Genomic DNA, 18826 nt, shown 5'->3' with positions numbered 1-18826 from the left:
CCACTCCCACTCCTGTCCCCACCCCCCAGCTGTACACCCTCGCAGGCCATCCTTTCCAAGCCCTCAGCCGCTACCCATGTGGGACTATGGCTCTAGATCCCTTTAAGGCTCTGCTGGGGCTCCCCATGTGGAGACACAAGCTAGACCACTCCCCCAGCCTCTTTGTCCTGGCGGCCTGACCTGACCCCACAACCTCCTATCACAGCCAACAATCAGCCTAGAAAGTAGATGCTAACATCAGCTCCATTTTACCGCTGAGGACTTTGACATTCGTAGAGGTCATCAAACTTGCCCAAGGTCATACAATGAGAGTGGCAGAGCCAGAACTTCAACTTGTCCCACCTTAATTCCTGCGCTCTTAAGGCCCTGCTCGACTGTCTCTGTGTTCCATCGCTCACCTTGTGGGTTCGATTTTTGAGATGTTTAGGGGTGTGTGTGGGAAGGCTGCCGTGATGGGTTTGGATCCAGGATCTGAATCCAGCTCAGCCCTTCCCTGCTGTGTGACCTTGACAAGTGACCATCCTCTCTGAACCTCAGTGTCATCCTCTGTAAAACGGGGACAATAACCATGCCTATTTGTATACAATTAGAGGAGAGTTTGAGAAGATCAAGTGTTTGGCACAGGGCCCAACACAGATCAAGTAGCTTTTATATCCACTCCATTGTAAATACCCAGACTGGGACTGAGTACCCAGAGCTGGGAGGGAAGCTCCCGGAGGGGCTCTCAGCAGGTCTTGGGAGGACATCACCCTGCAGGGTAGGCAGGGAAGACTTCCTGGAGGAGGGGAAGTCTGAACCAAGACTTGAAATAGGAGTAGGAGATAACCAAGTGAGAAGGCATTTAAGGTGAGGGGCCAAGTGCCAAGGCTTAAAAGTGTCTTCTTTCTTTGAAAAGATTTCTACGTCATGGGGGAGGTGCCTGGCTGGCTCAGTTGGTAGAGCACGTGACTCTTAATCTCAGGGTTGTGAGTTCAAGCCCCAGGTTGGGCGTAGAGATTACTTAAAAATAAAATGTTAATTGAATTAAAAAAAAAAAAAAAAAAGATTCCGGGGCGCCTGGGTGGCTCAGTCGGTTAAGCAACAGACTTCGGCTCGGGTCATGATCTGAGTCTGTGAGTTCAAGCCCCGCTGTGCTGACAGCTCGGAGCCCGGAGCCGGCTTCAGATTCTGTGTCTCCCTCTCTCTCTGCCCCCCCCCCCCCCCCGCTCATGCTCTGTCTCTCTCTCAAAAATAAAATAAAAACATAAGTTTAAAAAAAAAAAAGGTTCCTACATGGGAGAGGAGTTATGAGGTGATCTACGGAGACGGGACAGAACAGGCACACCCAACTGCACGTGAATCTGTAGACACGCAATCTCTCTGTGTCACATGTAACGCACATACGCTCAAGTACAGAGAGCACTGTGTCACACAGATATCCGTCTACGAAATGACAGTGTCAGAACAGTCCCATCCGTGCAGGCAAAATTGCAATACCACAAAACCTCCCACACTCAGGAACGCAGAAACCCCAGGTAGCCAGAAACCCCTAAAGCAGAATCCTTTCACTCCGATGCTAACACATAAAGGTAGAAGGGTTACGATCCCCCCCACCCCCGCCCCACAACCAGTTCACAGAATGATGTCACAAAGACACGTACACAGAATTCCAACATCACCGGACATGCACTGTTACGGACCCACGCAGGAACACAGAGTCACACGGACTCAAAGTGACACAGCCAGCCAGGATACCCACACACCGCGAAGCGACCCCGCGGATGAGTCAACACACAGAGCTCTGGTGCCTACCAAGGCGAAGTCTTTATGCTGGTGTACAGACTAGCGGGTTTCAGAGCCAGAGTGGCTGGACCAGTCCCTTCCCCTCCCCCAACCCCGTCCAGTTCCCTCCATCGAGGGCCCAGGTCACCCCCTGAGGGAAGGAGGGGCCAGAGCCTTCTTCCCCCATAGCACCAATCTGGACAGGCCATCCCCGGACAAAACAGAGAAGTGCCTTCCAAAGTGGGGGTGAACTGAGCTGAGAGAGGGAGGCCTTTTTGTGGGGGAGACCAAGAGTAGCACCGTCGTAGCAATGGGGTGGGGGGCAAAGAGGGATACACAGGTAGTGGCGGAGTACTGAGGAGTCCCAGCCTCTCTCCCCACCCGTGATATGCAGATAGGGCTGTGCGTGTGTCTGTGCGGCTGGGGAAATCTCCTGGATTGTAAGGGAGCCCCAGGTCCCCCAGGTACCTGGGGTCAAGTAAAGGGAAGTGCATCTCTGGAGAGCTGGGGGTGGGGCAGTGGTGGTGGTTCTAGGAGAGGGAAACTTCAGGGACATGAGATCAAGAACGGAGGGGCTTAGGCGTAAAGTCCACTAGCAGAGGCACTTGGAGGCTGAGTTCTAGAACCAAATGAATTTTGATCTGAAATCAGAGATGATGGGAGGCTGTGAGGCCTCGAACCAGAGGAATCTATAGACTATACAGAATGGAATTCAGAAGTCTGAGGACCGAGTTCTAGAACCAGAGAGATTTTGGAGACCAGAGAGATTTTGGAGTCAAGATCTAGAATCAGGAGCTGGGGGTTGTAGGGTCTAGAACCAGAAATTTTTTTAAAGGCAAGATCTAGAATTAGATGTTTGGAGGTTAAGTTCTAGATCTAGGGTAATTTGGAGTCATAAGATCTAGAGAGGGCATTGGAGATTGTGAGGTCTAGAACCAGGAGAATTTATAGGATGAAGTCTGGAATCAGAAGACATTTGAAGCCAAGTTCAAGAGTCAGGGGAAAATGAGATCATCAGATCTGGAATCAGAGGGTCCTGGAAATCGCAAGGTCTAATGGTTTTATAGCCTCGAACCAGTGAATGATGGAGGTCATGAGGTCTAGAGCAAAAGAGAACTGGTGTGTGGTCTGGAAGTGTTAGCGTGATTATAAGATCAAGACATAAAGCTCGCTTTACTTCTTTTTGATTGGAAAAGCAAGTCTTGAGTGTAGGAAGTTGAAAAGGAAGGAGCTGGGCATCATGAAGCATCATGATTTAGAAGCTTAAGGAGTCTGGATTTGGAACCAAATGTATTACAGGTCAGGAAGACTAGAACCAATATAAAGTTTAGGTTGTGAGGTCCAGAACGAGAAAGAGCTGGCCGTCGTGAGGTCTGGAATCAGAGGGGTTTGGAGCATGTGAGCTCGAAACCAGACTGTGTCCGGGGGGGCTGTGCGGTCTAGAACCGGAGAAGGCCAGGAATTGAGTGGCCTAGAACCGGAGAGAGCTGGAAGTCCTACGATCTGGAAGCAGCAGAAGTTGGAGGAAGCCCATGAATGAAGCCAGTGCCCAGGGGAGACTGAGGACAGCAGAAGCTCCCAGGGGAGGGGCAGGCAGAGTGGGGTGGCCACTTGGGAGGCTAAGGGGTTGATCTGAAGTTGCTAGGGGTGAGGTCTGCCCCAGAGGCCCCCCCCCCATTAACACCTGAAGAAGGGGGGGGGGGCGGGAATCAGAGTTCTGCATTCTTATGGGCCCCAGGCAATCCATAGCGATTAAAACCCTGTTGTGAAAACAACAAAAATGGATGGAAAGAAACGTGACTGTGGTTATCAATACTCCCCAGAGCCCAGAAGCACAGACCTGAGCCCCCACCTCCCCCACCCCTAATTACCCAAAATCAAGCCAGGAGAGTGGAGAAAGGGATGAGGTAACCAGTAGAGAGAACCGCAAGGGAAGTCCTGAGAGAAGGAGGAGGAGGGCGCCAGGGGCCCCCTCCCAGAGGTCACTGAGCTGAGACCACCCCAGAAAGCCCCCCAGACATGGAGGGGCAGAGGGGTGAGGGCTGAGGTAGGCCCGAGGTGGGCGGGGGCCACTGAAAGGAGAGAAGGAGCCCCTCTCCTGGTGCCCCATCCTGTGCTTTGGCTGCTGGCGTGGAGTGTGGCTGAGGTCCTTTCTGGGGAGTGGAAGGGCGCAGGGAAGAGGGCCCGCAGAGCTGGCTCAGTTGGCCTGGGCCAAGCCTGCCGCCGGTTGGAAGTGGCTCCTGGGCTCCACGGGGTCCTCGTCCGGGTAGAGAGAGAGCAGCGGGGGACCCAGGCCTGTGGGGAAAGATGAAGGGTCAACCAGTGGGGGTTCCCACCCAAAACCGCTTCTTCCCCTCCTGACATTTAAAAGCGTGCGTGGTGAGGCAGGCATGCCTGGGATCAAACAGCAAACTCTTGGGCCAGTTCTGTCCTCTGAACCTCAAGTGTCCAGGATGTTTAAGGCAGTAGTTAAGAAGGCTGGAGTCACGGGCACCTGGGTGGCTCAGCTGGTTAAATGTCCGACTTCGAATCCGGTCATGATCTCACGGTTTGGGAGTTCAAGCCCCGCATCGGGCTGTCTGCTCTCAGCATAGACCCCGCTTCAGATCCTCTGTCCACCCACCCCCACCCCCCCCCACCCCCCGCCCCCGGCCCCGGCCCTCCCCTGCTCATGCTTTCTCTCTCTCAAAAATAAAGAAGCATTAAACAACAAAACAAAAGGCTGGAGCCAGATGCTGCCTGAGTTGGGATGCAGGTCCTGCTGTTTACTTGCTGTGTGACCCAAGGTGGGTGATGTCACCTCTCTGTGCCTTGGCTACCTCGTATGTAAAATGGGCTAACAATACTTCCCCTCCGGGGGCTGTTGTGGGAAGGTAAATGAATCAATCCACGTGAAGCACTTTGGGCACTAACTAGCATTGGTAAGCTCCTAGTGAACTGTTGTTACCTAGAAAACAGGGACGCTTCTATCTGCCTCACGTGTGAGAATTTACCCACTCAGAAAATACTGTTGAGCTCCTGGTGTGTGCCAGGCACCAAGGACACAGCAGTTAACAGGACAGATGAACCTCCCAGCCCTGACATTCCAGCGAGAGGGATCAGTTGGGTCATGTACACAACATGCTTAGCCCAAAGAGTGGCACAGAGTGAGCGCCAGGTAAATGTTAGCTCTTCGTTTACAAATATGTACTGAGGCCCTGCTCTGTGCCCAGCCACTGCCCTGCCTCACACAGAGAGTATGGCAACCACAAGACAAGTCTGGCCCCTGCCTCCCACAGCGCACACCCCCCAGGGAGAGGACAGCCAAAAATCAAATAATGACATGAACGCTTATGTAAATATGATCTGTGATGAGTGTTATGAGCCATGAGCTTAGGAAGTTAGGGAGGGCTTCATGGAAGGGGTAATACTCGATCTGAGATCAGAAGGATGCAATAAATAGGCAAAGAATAGAAGAAAAGGCATGCCAGGCAGAAAGATCAGCATATGCAAAGGCCCTGAGGCTGTCTCCTCCAGCAAGATTACTTCAAAGTCAGCACAATGCAGAGTCCCCACTGCAGTCAGCCACCCACCTCCCTCCCCTCCTCTCTGCTTCAGCCCTACTGGCCCTGTCTTCCCCCAACTAAGACAGATGCTCTCCCACCTCAGGACCTTTGAACTTGCTGTTCCCTCTGCCTGGAGTGCTCATCCCCCCAGAAATTGTCACAGCTCACTCCCTTACTTCCTTCAGGTCTTTGCTCACATGTCACCTTCTCAATGAGACCACTCTTAATCATACTACTTGAAATCAAAATCCTACCACCCCAGAGTTCCCTTTTCCTTTGCATACATTATTGTTTCCAGAAGCGCTCTGTTCCTCTCTCGCGCCCTTAATTATATGTGTTTCTTCATTCTGGACCGTCTCCCCCGCTAGCATGTCAGCCCTATGACAGCAGGGATTTCTGTTTTGTACACAGTCATGTCTCCAGCCCCTAGGACAGTGCCTGGCACGTACTGTGTATTCGATAAATAAGTGTTCTATGTAAGAAGGACAGACTGAACCAAAAGACAGTCACTGTGGCTGAGACAAGGATGTGAGGCCGAGTGGGGTCTGTGAGGCACCGGGCAGACCCTACAGAGGCTGGAGTACAAGGTTGAGGAGCTTGGTCTTTCTCAGAAGGGCAGTAGGGAGCCATGGATGAGTTTGGAGCAGAGGGAGGTCAGGGTCAGATTCGTGCTTTGGAAAGATCTCCTAGCTAATGCCTGGACATTTTTTTGTTTTTGTTTTTAAGTTTACTTATTTATTTTGAGAGAGACAGGGAGAGAGAAAGAGAGAGAGCGAACGTGCACATGTGGGGGAGGGGCAGAGAGGAGAGACAGAATCCCAAGCAGGCTATGCGCCATCAGCGCAGAGCCTGATGCAGGGCTCGAACTCACAACCTGTGAGATCATGACCTGAGCTGAGATCAAGAATCAGACGTTTTAACCCGCTGCGCCACCCAGGTGCCCCTACACGGAGGTTTTGAGTGGAGCTCCGGCTCCTGATGGTTTTGCTGGAAGGTGAGGACAGTAGCTGTGGAACCAGCTTCGCGTGAGGGCAGACATTTCTTGAGTGTTTACTCCTCGGGTCTTGTGCTAGGCTCTTCCTGTGCTGCCCCCCCCCCCCCCCCGAGATCCTGAAAACCTCTCCTTCAGGTAAGAACTATTGCAATGGATCCTATTTGATGGAGGGGGGACTACTGAGGCTCCAGAAGCAGAAACTGTTTTCCAAAGCCACGCAGCTGGGAATGACCAAGGCAGGACAGCCCCCAAAGTGTAAGCAGACACAGGCTTCGGGAGATCTAGATTGGGCCTGGGCTCAGCTTCCACCCCAACGGGCCGCGTTGGCCAGCCCCTGCCCCCCTCGGAGCCTCTCTTTCCCCCCTCGGTGCCGCTGAGAGCAGGGAGGGGCTGTGTCTACCAAGGTCACAGCCAGGCGCTGACAGCCCCCCACCCTCACCCCTGCCACCTTCCGGATTGCCCCACCCCTCTCTCAACCATGGCGGGGCGGCGGGGCGGGGGGGGGGGGTGGCGTCCTAGGAGAGAAAGGGACCCAGGTCCTCTGTATACACAGGTGCTACTCACGGAGGGGCTCATTCAGTTCCAGGAGGTGGGTGCTGGGATCCTGCTGGCTCCCTGGAGCTGGCCCTCCTGTCAGAAGGAAACTCTGCAGGACAGAGACAAAGCTGCCACCACCACCACCGCCATCATCGTGAACATCCCAGAAGGCAGGATGGTGCGGCGGTTAGGAGCACTGTGGGGTTCAGCAGCCACTTGTGGGCTATGGGACTTTGGATTAAGCCAGGGTCCTAGACAGCTCTCCTCTGTGTGTCCCTCCAGAGCCTTGTTTGCCCCTTCCTCTGTGTCCCAGCAGGCCGACCTGGGCGGGTGGATTCCAGCAATATGCAGCCTTGTTCTAGGTATTCCTGTTGGGCTCACATAACGGGAGATGCTCTCAGGAGGGAGGAGGAAGCGGGGCGGTATTTGATCTCGCTGCTTCTCTGCTGGCTTGTCATGAGCTGGCAGTGTCCCTCCATGGAAGGTTTCTGCTCTTACAAGACCTACTCTCTCCAGGATCTGGCGACTGTGGCCCGCCCTGTGCCTTCAGACTGCGGACGGTGCCGGCTCCCCCACGCTGCTGGCCCCAGTGGGCGCTGCACCCCCTCCTGCCGATTCCCTATGCGCTGCCCACACCTTGGCCAGTAGTCCTGTTTTTAGACGCTCCTCCACACCCCCGTCTGAGCGCGCCGTTTCCTGCCCAGACTCTGACCGATGCGGTTGCTTGACCTCTTGTGGGTGAGTGTGAATCCCACCACCAATAATAATAATAATAAAAATAATAATAATAATAATAATAATAATAATAATAATAACAACAACCACAACATCTCAAGAGTGGTCATCAACCGCGCCTCTCGCGTTCAAATAGCCCTGCTCAGCGTGGGGAGCCAGAGACCTCTTTTGTGGGCATCAGAGAGCCATGGAAGGTCTTGGAGGGAGGCTCTGTGGAAGTGGCACAGCCTGGGCAGGTTTCGGAAAGGGTGCCCTGGTTGCCATTGTGCAGAAAAAGGACGGCAGAGGCAAGATGGAAGCGGGGAGACGGGAAGAAGGGGGGCGGGGGTTGCTGCTTCCGCTTGGTTGTTTTTATCCTGTTTATTGACAGGCACTAAGGATCAGCTCAGGACCTAATTTCATTTGCTTCTCATGGTAGCCCTGTGGGATGTCACCACCCCCCTTCCCAGATGAGGAAACTGAGGTTTAGAGTGGTCACCGTACCTGCCCAAGGTCTCACAGTTATCAGGTGGCAGACCTGGGACTTGAGCCCAAGTCCGTCTGACTCTAGTTAGTGTCTGGCCTCCTAATGCTACACTAATAATCCAAGGCCAAGACCTGTTCTAGGTCTGGGAGGGAGGCCCATGGGAGTGTAGGACGTCCCCATACCTACTAAACTTTGTCATTTCTCCCCTTTACCCTGCTTAATTTTTCTTCTTAGAACTTACCACCAACTTAGATAAATTTGCATGGCCTCACCTGGACGACTGACCTTCCATTTGACCTTCAGCCACCCCTTGCCCCTCTCTGGTTCCCCCCTCCCCCATACATAAAACAGTAGGTTTAAGCCTGCTAGGTTCTGAGGGCCAGAGAATCCCATTAATCCCCCAACATACCAGGCTGAGGGGAGGCAGCAGGAAGTTTTCGGGTTCTGGGCTGGGGGACCGTTTGGGGGGTTTCACTCCCAGCAGCTCCACCCCCTCGGCCTCGTCCTCTGAGCTCTGAGCCAGGGTCCTGGGGAAACACAGGTAAGAATCTCAGAATACAATAAACCTGAGCAAGTGTGGGCACCACTGTGAGGAGATGATGAGCATTCATTCATTCCCCTAAGTGTTTATTCCTTTACTCATACACTCACCCATCCATCCATCCACCTGTCTGATCATGTACCCACCCATCAATCTACCCAACCATCCATAGATCCATCCATCCATCCATCTTTCCATCCAAACATCCATTCATCCATTTATCCATCCATCCATCTATCCTTCCATCCATTCATCCATCCATCCTTCCATCCATCCATCCATCCTTCCATCCATCCATCCGCCCACCCGCCCACCCGCCCATCCATCCATCCATCCATCCATCCATCCACCCACCCACCCACCCATCCATTCATCCATCCATCCATCCATCCATCCATCCATCCATCCATCCATTCATCCACCCGCCCGCCCATCCATCCATCCATCCATCCATCCATCTACCCACCCACCCATCCATTCATCCATCCATCCATCCATCCATCCATCCATCCATCCATCTATCCACCCACCCACCCATCCACCCATCTATCCACCCACCCACCCATCCACCCATCCACTCACCCACCCATGTACCCACTCACCCATCCATTATCCATCCATCCATCCATCCATCCATCCATCCATCCCTCCCTCCATCCTCCCATCCATCCATCCATCCATCCATCCATCCATCCATCCACCTGTCTGATCATGTACCCACCCATCAATCTACCCAACCATCCATAGATCCATCCATCCATCCATCTTTCCATCCAAACATCCATTCATCCATTTATCCATCCATCCATCTATCCTTCCATCCATTCATCCATCCAACCTTCCATCCATTCATCCATCCATTCATCCATCCATCCATCCACCCACCTACCCATCCATCCATCCATCCATCCATCCACCTACCTACCATATTCATTAATTTCCTCCCTCCCTCATTCAATAAGTCTTTATTAGGCACTCACTATACATCCAGCACCAAGCTGAGAGCCTTGGGAAACAGTGAGATGTAGCCACAAAATCTCATAAGGATAGTAAAGGGACCATTCTGGACACCAATTGGGCACATGCCTACCACACAGAGTGCAAAAACTTGAGTATTAGTAATTTAATGTCCCTGGAAGGGGGACACAGACCCTCTGAAGTTATATGCACAACTGTGCATCTGTACGTGTATGAACGTTCTTGGGAAAGAGTCCATAGCTTTCAATAGATTCTCAAAGGTGTTAGGAAACTTAGTTCTAGACAGTTTCTTTGACACTGTTGCAATGTCCTCTTAACTGTGACAAAAATTGTCGCTAGGCCAGATATAAATATGTTCCAAAGGAGAGGGCCCTGGCAGGCTGGTGGGATTTGGATAAACAAGGAGAACAGTGGAGGGCATTCCAGAAGGAGGGCACAGCCTAGGCAAGGAGAGAGGTTGGAACAAGCATGGCATGGGCTGGGGACACTGAGGGCCTGGCGGGAGCAGAGGTCAGCAGGAGGAACGATGAAGGGTGAGGCTGAAACAGGAAGGCAGGAACAAGACAGGGGTTCACTCCCTTCATACCGTCCCTCTACTGTGGCTCACCTCTTCCGAGCCCCAGCCACGGGGGACGATGCCAAAGGGTCCCCTCTGGAAGGGCTGGAGCAGCTCAGCCGGGGGTCACTCCCCCAGCGGGGCAGCAGGGAGGGCTCAGGGGTTGGGGGCGACAGGCCATGGAAGCTCCGAGCGCGGGGCCGGGGGACAGCGCCTGGAGGTCTGCGGAAGGCCCTGGGTAGCTGCTCGCTGGAGTTGAGCTGGAAGTCATCATCCATGGAGATGTAGGGGGCCAGCATCTCCAAATCCAGAGCATCGACATCCTGCGGGAGGCAGGAGGAGGTTAAGAGCAAGAGCCTTGGCCTCAGTGGGCCCGGGCTGGAGTCCCAGCTCCGTCGCATCCGAGTTGTGTACCTGAAGCCAAGAGTCTGAGGGGCGCCCGGGTGGCTCAGTCGGTTAAGTGTCCGACTTCAGCTCAGGTCACGATCTCACGGTTCGTGAGTTCGAGCCCCACACTGTGTTCCCTGCTGTCAGCCCAGAGCCTGCTTCAGATCCTCTGTCGCCTTCTCTCTCTGCCCCTCCCCCTGCTCACGCTCTCTCTCTCTCTCTCTCAAAAGAAAAGTCTGAGCTTCAGTTTCCTCATCTGTAAAATGGGCGTAAGGACCCTGTGGTAACCAGTCACCAAGATGGCTCTCAAGCATCCCACCCTTGGTATTTGCGCCCCAGCGTAATCTCCTACTCCAGTGACTAGGGTTGATCTGGGAACAATAGGATATTGAGGGGATGATGGTGTGTGACTTCCAATGTTGGGTTGTGAAGAAACTGTGGCTTCTGTTTTTGCTGGTCCCTTGCTCTGGGGGATGCCCTCCGGAGAGGCCCCCATGGTGAGAAACGGAGGCCTGCTGCCTGCAGGCGCGTGAGTGATCTCGAAGGCGCATCTTCTCGCCCCTTTCAAGCCTTCAAGTGACGGCAACCCTGGATGACGTCTCGACTGCAAGATGTCTCGTGACATCTCTCCTGCACGAGACGCCAGGCAAAAGCCACCCAGTTAAGTGGCTCCCAGACCCCCCGGTCCCCAGAAATGATGTGAGGTAATACACACTTATTATTTTAAGCTTCAGAGTAGTAATCTGTTATCCAGAAACAGATGACAAGGTTTTGCCGCCGTAACGAAAAACCTAAAAGGCGGAGTGGCTTTAGCACAGGGCAGTGGGCGCGGGCTGGAAAGGCCCTGAAGAGCCTGTCAGAGCCGAGACCGCCTTGAACAAACTGTTGGTGTAAGCGTGAACCACGAGGAGCCAGCCCGTGAGGGCATAAAGGGAGGTGAGGGATGTGTTACGAGAAGCCTGAGGAAAGGAGGTTTTTGTTTTGTGGCAGCTAAAGTTGAACACCGGGCGTTGCGTGCAGTTTTCTGGAACAGAGAACACGTGACTCGTGAGCTGGGCCGTCTAGCTACGGGATTCCCAGCCACGGTGCGGGATGGCTGCCTGATTTCTTGCCACTTGGGAGTGAAGGCAAGAGGAGAGAAGAGCTAAAAGAGAAACGTTAAAACACGCAGGAGCTGGGACTGGAAAGTCTGGAAGATTCTCAACCTCCCCGTGAAGCGAAAAATTAACTTTCCCCAAAGCGGGGTGTGTCCTCTGTCAGGGCTCCTTGGGATTTCCTGGGGGGCAGGGGTGTCTTTGCTCCTGGCGGTGAGCCCCTGGTGCCACACCGGATACTTTCTGGCAACAAGATGACTCGGGCGGGGGGGCTGGTCGTGCCCGAAAGGCCAACTATGCCATGAGAGGGGTTGAGGCCACGTGAGATCAGCCTGACCTCCAGGGGAAGCGTGTGTAGAGATGGAGATCAAGGTCAGCCACATGAGCAACAGTCCAGCCATGCCGACAGAGTGAAAACTCCAGACACCACAGCTTGGGTGAGCTTCCTGGAGTGGGGCTACTCCGTGTGTGCCCCCCCCACACCGGTGCCAGGAGGGGAACACGTCCCCGGGGTCACGCAAGGCCTGCCTTTGGGAACCTCCTAGTCTCAGATTCCACCCTATGGATCTCTTCCTCTGGCTATAGTATTCTTTTGCTCCAACAAAACGATCGTCCTGGGGCACCTGGGTGGCTCAGTTGGTTAAGCGTCCAACTCTTGATTTCAGCTCAGGTCATGGTCTCACTGTTGGTGAGATCCAGCCCCACATTGGGCTCCAAGCTGATAGCAAAGAGCCTGCTTGGGATCCTCTCTCTCCCTGCTTAGCCCCTCCCTGGCTCATGCACTTGTGCACTCTCTCTCTCCCTCTCTCTCTCTCTCTCTCTCTCAAAATAAGTAAACCTTAAAAAAGTCATTAAAAGATCAACCTAAGTCCAGTGCTGTCCTAAGTCCTACAGCCAGCTCTAGCAAACTGTTGACACTGAGGGAGTCCGTGAGAATCTCTGAATTTGTAGGCAGCTGGTCTGAAGGGAGGGTGGCCTCACGGACCCCCAAGCTTGCGGCCGATGTCACAAGTCTTGGACAGAAGTGGCAGACTGGAGGACGGCGACCTTCACCTTGCATTTGGCTGACCCTGGGAGCTCCCCAGATGGTGAAGGACGCTAAAATTGAGAAATGGTTTCTGAGCAAAGGAGAGTGCTCTCCGGAAGGCATGGTCTAAAGATGAAGCCAGCGTGTGACTATAAAAGTCTTTGGTTAGACTTCAGGAAGATCAAAGGCGTTGCCTAGAACATCCTTCGGGCAGATAAACCAGAACTTAAGGATATGCTAGTCGATCTCAGACAAACTTCCTCACTCTGTCACTCATCATCTCCGCAAAATCCCAAGGCAGAGAAGGGCTTATCTCAAAGAGACCTATGAGTGTGACTTTTGTCTAATGCAGTGCATTCCGAAGAGATTCAGGTAAGACCCACACATTTTAAAATAAAGATTATTATATAAACAGAAACACTGCCAGCTTGGACTGGAAGGGACAGAGATCGTGCTAAATGGAAAGAGACCTTCGGGCCACCAAAGTTCCCTGACAAGCAGCAGGTTCTGAGCCCCCCCTCCCCCCCTGCCCTCAGCTGCAAATACATGTCACCTTTTATGAAAAAGGGAGGAGGATTCTGAGGGAGAAGCCCAGCGTCTACAGCGTGGAACCAAGAACCATGGAGAAAGCCTCTAGGAAGTACAGTAAAACCTTGGACTGCAAGGTAACTTGTTCTGCGAGTGTTCCACAAGACGAGTAAACATTTCTAATAAATTTTAACTCGATAAACGAGTGAGGTCTTGCAATACGAGTGTACATGATGGTGGATGTCACGTGATCACAAATGAGCCCGGTGGTTCTTGAAATTCGCTGATACGTGAGTACTTCATGTTACAAGCACGTTTTCGATGAATTATACGCGCAGACCGAGGTTCCACTTTAGTAGCAGTGGGTTCTGATCAAGGGACTTCCCATAGTTGCCCAACTGGATTTCAAAACTGCCACGGGCCAGCGTTACCTGTGCACTCTTCTCTCCCTCTTTTTTTTTTTTTTAACTTTAAAAAATGTTTATTTTTGAGAGACACCGAGACAGAGAACAAGTGGGGGAGGGGCAGAGACAGAGGGAGAGAGAATCCTAATCAGGCTCGAACCCACGAACCACAAGATCATGACCTGAGCCAGAGTCAGACACTTAACGGACCGAGCCACTCAGGTGCCCCTCCTCTCCCTCTTTTTGACCAGGAGGATACATGGCATCACTCCATGCCTGTCCCGCCACTGTGTGTGGGGCATGTGGCTGGCTCATCACTTGTCTCTTTAGTTCGCAGGCCAACAGAGGGGGAGCTTCACCACATCCGGACCTGATGTAGGTGATGAGATTCTGGACTCCAGGCTGACGCTGTCACGGGAAGACTTTGGGGACACTTCGGAAGGGGTTGAGTATATTTTGCAAGAGGAAGAGACATGCATTGGTGGGATCCCCGGTGGTCCTTGCCTTTTGGTGTTCACCCTCCCTGCGGATGCCTTCTGCATTGTACCAGCATTGGTCTGTATGACCAATACAATTCGGTGAAGTGATGGTATGCTGTTTCTGAGATTAAGTTATAATCTTCTGTCTTGGGCTCACTCTTGTTACCTCTTGGATTCCTTGCCTTGGGGGAAGCCAGCTGCCATGCTGTGGGGACACTCGGGCAGCCTGTGTGGTAAGGAACTGAGGCCTCCAGACAGAGCCAGTGAGGGACTGATGCCTGCCAACAACTACGTGTGTGAGTTTGGAAGTGGATCCTCTAGCCCCACATGACTCCCCTGATGGGAGAGCTTCACTTCAGCCTCATGAGAGACTCAGCAAAAACCATCCAGCTAAGCTGCTCCCAGATTCCCGAGTCTCAGAAATGGTGTGACATAATAAATGTTAGTCATTTAAGGTGCTCAGTTCTGGGGTTATTTGTTAGGCAGCAATAGGTAACTAATATATCATGTCACTGTCATTTATCTAGCCACTAAATCAGTCATCCAAACATTATCCATCCATCTATCATCTAATGAACCAATGGCCTGTCTGTCTAACTACCCAGCCAAACACGCATCATCCATCCATCCAATCCATCCATCCATCCAAATAGCTGTCTAACTATCACCCATCCATCTATCCACCAACATCCACCTAATGAATACAGTGGTCCATTCATTCATCCATCCACCCACCCATCCATCCACCCATCCATCCATCCATCCATCCAAATAGCTGTCTAACCATCACCCATCCATCTATCCACCATCATCCACCTAATGAATACAGTGGTCCATTCATTCATTCATCCATCCACCCACCCATCCATCCACCCACGCATCCATCCATCCATCCATCCAATCCATCCATCCATCCAAATAGCTGTCTAACCATCACCCATCCATCTATCCACCATCGTCCACCTAATGAATATAGTGGTCCATTCATTCATTCATCCATCCACCCATCCATCCATCCATCCAAAAAGCTATCTAACCATCACCCATCCATCTATCCACCTAATGGATACAATGGCCTTTCTATCCATCCATCCACTCATCCCCTCAACAATTCCACCAACCTTCTCTCAGGCTCATACATGTCCGCCCTCAGAGCAAAGAGGTGAAGACTGTTCCTTCCGTGCCAGCCCTTACCTGAGCTATATCTAGATCTGTCTCCACAGCCTCAAGGTCTTTCCCAGAGGCCAAGAGTTTGTGTGTATTCTCCATGTCCATGAGTGGTTCGTCTGGCAGATCGGCCTGTGGGAAGAGAGTAGACACTTAAGGAAATCTTGAGCCTAGAAAATATTAACAGTAAGGTAGTCCACACATTTGAGCTCAGAGGTAGGAGTGAGGGTCACATATCAGAGAGCTGGGGACCCTCACAATAACCAATGAGACGGCTACTTGTTACCATCCTAATTTTATGGGTGAAGAAACTGAGGGCCTGCTTGTCCAGGGTAACACAGCTGGTAAGTGGCAGAATCAGGATTTGAATCCAGGTTTGTGTAATTTAAGACATTAGATGTTCTTGACTCTTTGAGGTCAAAACTCAGAGAGCCTGGATGCTTGGCCACAAGCAAGGAGAGGGGTCACCCATGCCAGTCCCAAATATCCCAGGTTTTGGTCCAGGTAACAATTGAAGAATCTGGGATCTAGGTCTTAAACCCCAAACCCCATCTCACCCCAACCTCCCCACTGCACAGATGGAGAAACTGAGGCCCAGAGAATAGCAAGATTCAAGCCAAAGGCCAAAGCAGCCTGGATCCCAAGGGTTCACATGGGAGGTACCGCTTACCGGAAGAGGGCTTTGGGGGCGCCGTGTGGCTGGGGGTGCGCTGGGGGTGGCAGCTACTGAAGTCCCGTCCAAGATAGGTGCCAGGAGGCGACGGAGGTCAGGGCTACAGAAGCTGCGGGGGTCAGCGGCCAGGGTGGCCTCGCTCAGGGCAGGGGGGTGCAGGAAGGCCAGGATCCGGGGACCAGAGGCATCTATAGGACACATTGGTGGGGAGGACACAGTACGGTCATCCAGGGCTGAGGGGCAGAGCCCCCTCGCCCCCAAACCCCAGGGAGCCTAGTTGACATTTTCAACAACCAATCAGGGTAGACACTGTCCACAGTGCTGGGGAACTGAGTTCTGGAAAACCCTTGTGGGACCAGGTTCTGTCTCTTCAGCTGCCAGATTGTGGTGAGGCCCTGAAGGGTCCTAGAGGGGCCAGTGTGGGGGAGGGGGCACGCAGTAGGCTCGGGATAGTAGCAACTGCCCAACGAGGGGGAAACGTTTTAATCTTTAAAATCAATACTGCTGGACCAAGGCACATGACTGACCCGATTCTCCAGTGGCACAGAACAGCAATCAGCCACTCAGCTCTGGGGGGCTTGCATGTTAGGAGAAAAGACTGGCCCAAGGCCCTCAAGGAGGTTCTAAGGTCCCTGGAGGTCAGTTCTGAGCCAGAAAAGGAAAGGATATCAGTGACCCCACACCACACCCAAGAGCACGGGTTGCCAGCAACAGCTTGAAGAAGGTGACGGCCTTGAAGAACCAACAGGAAAAGAAGTTTGCCCAGGATTGAGGCATCAGGTGGGGGGAAGAAGGAAGAGGTAGAAAGGAGCCGGACTTGGGAGGGTAAGATTACTGGACGCCAATGAGCAGTGAGGTGGGAGCAGGGAACGAGCTGAAGGGTGGGGGCAATGGGGAGCCATGGCAGGATTCAGAGCAGAGGGGCAAAAAGACTGAAGCAATCATCCCGGGGACACAGAAGAGGAAGGATAGAAGAGAGAAGAGTGTTCTGGGCAGAGGAAACTGCCAGTGCAAAGGCCCTACGGCATGAGAATCTAGCATATTCCATGAGCACGAAGGAAGCTGGCACCACTCAGAGTGTGAGCGAGAAGGGGAGGGAGGCAGGAGGCAGGTCACACACGGCCCGGTGAGCCACACTATTAAAGCATTTGGGCTTTCCCTCCAGCATCCTGGGGCCACAACCCCTCCCAGTCCCAGCCCTGCCCCATACCAAGGCTGTCCCCAGGATCAGGGGCGTCCTTCTGGGAGGGGGTGCCCCGCTGAGCGGGTCTGCGGGAGTGTCGCTCGGTTTGCTCCAGGGACAGCACCACTCCGGTCTCTTCTACCCGGCTGGGGTACAGGGCAAGAAGAGGAAGTCAGGGAGGGTCCTCGGCCCCAGCCCAGGCAGCCCCCTCAGCTCATGTCCCGTCACGGGGAGGCAACCCCACGCAGGGGCAGGGCGGCATCGTGCAGAAAGTTATTTGCCACATTTACTTGTTTCTTTTAAGGATTTAATTTTTGTTGAGTGCTTTTTATTATAATAGCATTTAAAATAAAGTTATGTGTGTCTTCCCAAGCTCTCTCTGTGGAGGGAGACGGAAAAAACGAGTTGGCATTTAGCACAGCCTGGGTAAGGGAGGGGAGACAAGGATGGGGGCGGGGGGGGGAAGGAGGGACAGAGAAGGGGAGGGTGAAAAGGCATAAGAACAAAATATTCTCTTCATATTTACTTATAAAGATATTCTCATAGATGGATTGATGAAGTATATATAGTTGATGTTCTTACCTTACCAAATATGAAGAATTCAGAGGGGTACATTTTAATGAATAAGATTTTATTTATGAAGTTTCTATTCCTAGACATTTTTCATATTCAAGGGAATGGGTTTATAAATATATCCTTCTTATGTCCCCCGCGCCTCCCTTCCCCCCAATCGCTAGCTGCCGAGACAACCCAAATGTTCGCTGAGCGAATTGGCTTTTGGAGAATTGGTCTGGGGGCTGAGAACCAGGCCCTCATTTGCATAAAAATACCCAGGATGGCAGGTGGATGGTCCTCCCACGAGCCCGTTTGAGACACTAGGACCCTTCCCCACCCTCACGGAACCCCTTCTGGGCTGGAAACATCCCCATTTAGTCTGGACCAAAGCCACCCCATCCCCTTTGAAAAACACAAGGCCGCACAGCCACACCTATACACACACGGTACACACAAGCGCAAACAGGAACACTCATATACACCCAAGTGTATACACAAGACAGCTGTGCATAAGCCATGCTCTAAGGCTCACACGTGCGTATTTGGCACATTCGTTCATTCCGTAAACATTTCCTAGACAACGAGTATTGCCTGCTGGCTAAGAACAGCTGCTCGACAGCCTGAGGCCTGGGTTCAAATCTCAGCGGTGCCACGTTCAAGCTGTGCGGCCTTGAGCATGTGGCTGAACCTCTCTGTGCCTCATTTGCCTCCTCTGGAAAGAGGCAATAGCAATAACACCTTCTCCCCAGGTCGTTAGGAGGCTTAAATTGACCAACACACATAAAATGCAGAGAACCGGGCCTGGTACCTGGTGAGCGCTACATAAATATTTGCGATTCTTGTTTGTCGAACACCTACCAGGTGCCAGGCGCTGTTCTAGGTGCTGAAGATTCAGCGGGGCCGCGTAGGAATTTGTATTTTTTTTTTTTAAGTTTTGTGAGCGTTTGCGAGAGAGAGAGAGAGAGAGAGAGAGAGACAGAGACAGAGAGAGAGAGAGCGAGAGAGAGCGCACATGCGCACACGCGCGCACATGCGTACACGCGCGCACACACGCAGGGGAGGGGCGAGGGTGGAGAGAGAGAATCCCAAGCAGGCTCTGCCCTGCCAGCACAGAGCCCAACACGGGGCTCAGACCGACGAACCATGAGATCGTGACGCGAGCTGAAATCGAGACCCGGACACTTAACCGACTGAGCTACGCAGGCGCCCCTTGAGG

The 18826-nt window shown here is 52.7% G+C and overlaps 1 protein-coding gene across 8 annotated transcripts in view; it reads right to left on the bottom strand.

Moving 5' to 3' along the window:
* Nucleotides 1-1779: 1779 nt before the first annotated feature.
* HIF3A (hypoxia inducible factor 3 subunit alpha) overlaps nt 1780-18826 on the bottom strand; it is a 30801-nt gene continuing 13754 nt past the window's right edge. For 3 of the 8 annotated variants that reach the window (XM_086690168.1, XM_086690171.1, XM_086690166.1), the window contains 7 exons: nt 17083-17201; nt 15870-16060; nt 15227-15331; nt 10165-10436; nt 8448-8565; nt 6865-6946; nt 1780-4056 (listed from right to left, as the gene is read on the bottom strand). In XM_086690168.1, coding sequence (XP_086546294.1) covers nt 3959-4056; nt 6865-6946; nt 8448-8565; nt 10165-10436; nt 15227-15331; nt 15870-16060; nt 17083-17201 — 985 coding nt within the window. In that variant the 3' untranslated portion in view covers nt 1780-3958. The other 5 variants (XM_086690169.1, XM_086690167.1, XM_086690170.1 and 2 more) reach the window with 5 other exon arrangements.

The sequence above is a fragment of the Puma concolor genome, chromosome E2 (genome assembly GCF_028749965.1).
Source record: "Puma concolor isolate L17-30 chromosome E2, mPumCon1.1.hap2, whole genome shotgun sequence".
NCBI lineage: Eukaryota > Metazoa > Chordata > Mammalia > Carnivora > Felidae > Puma > Puma concolor.
This window is presented reverse-complemented; position numbering and strand designations above follow the sequence as displayed.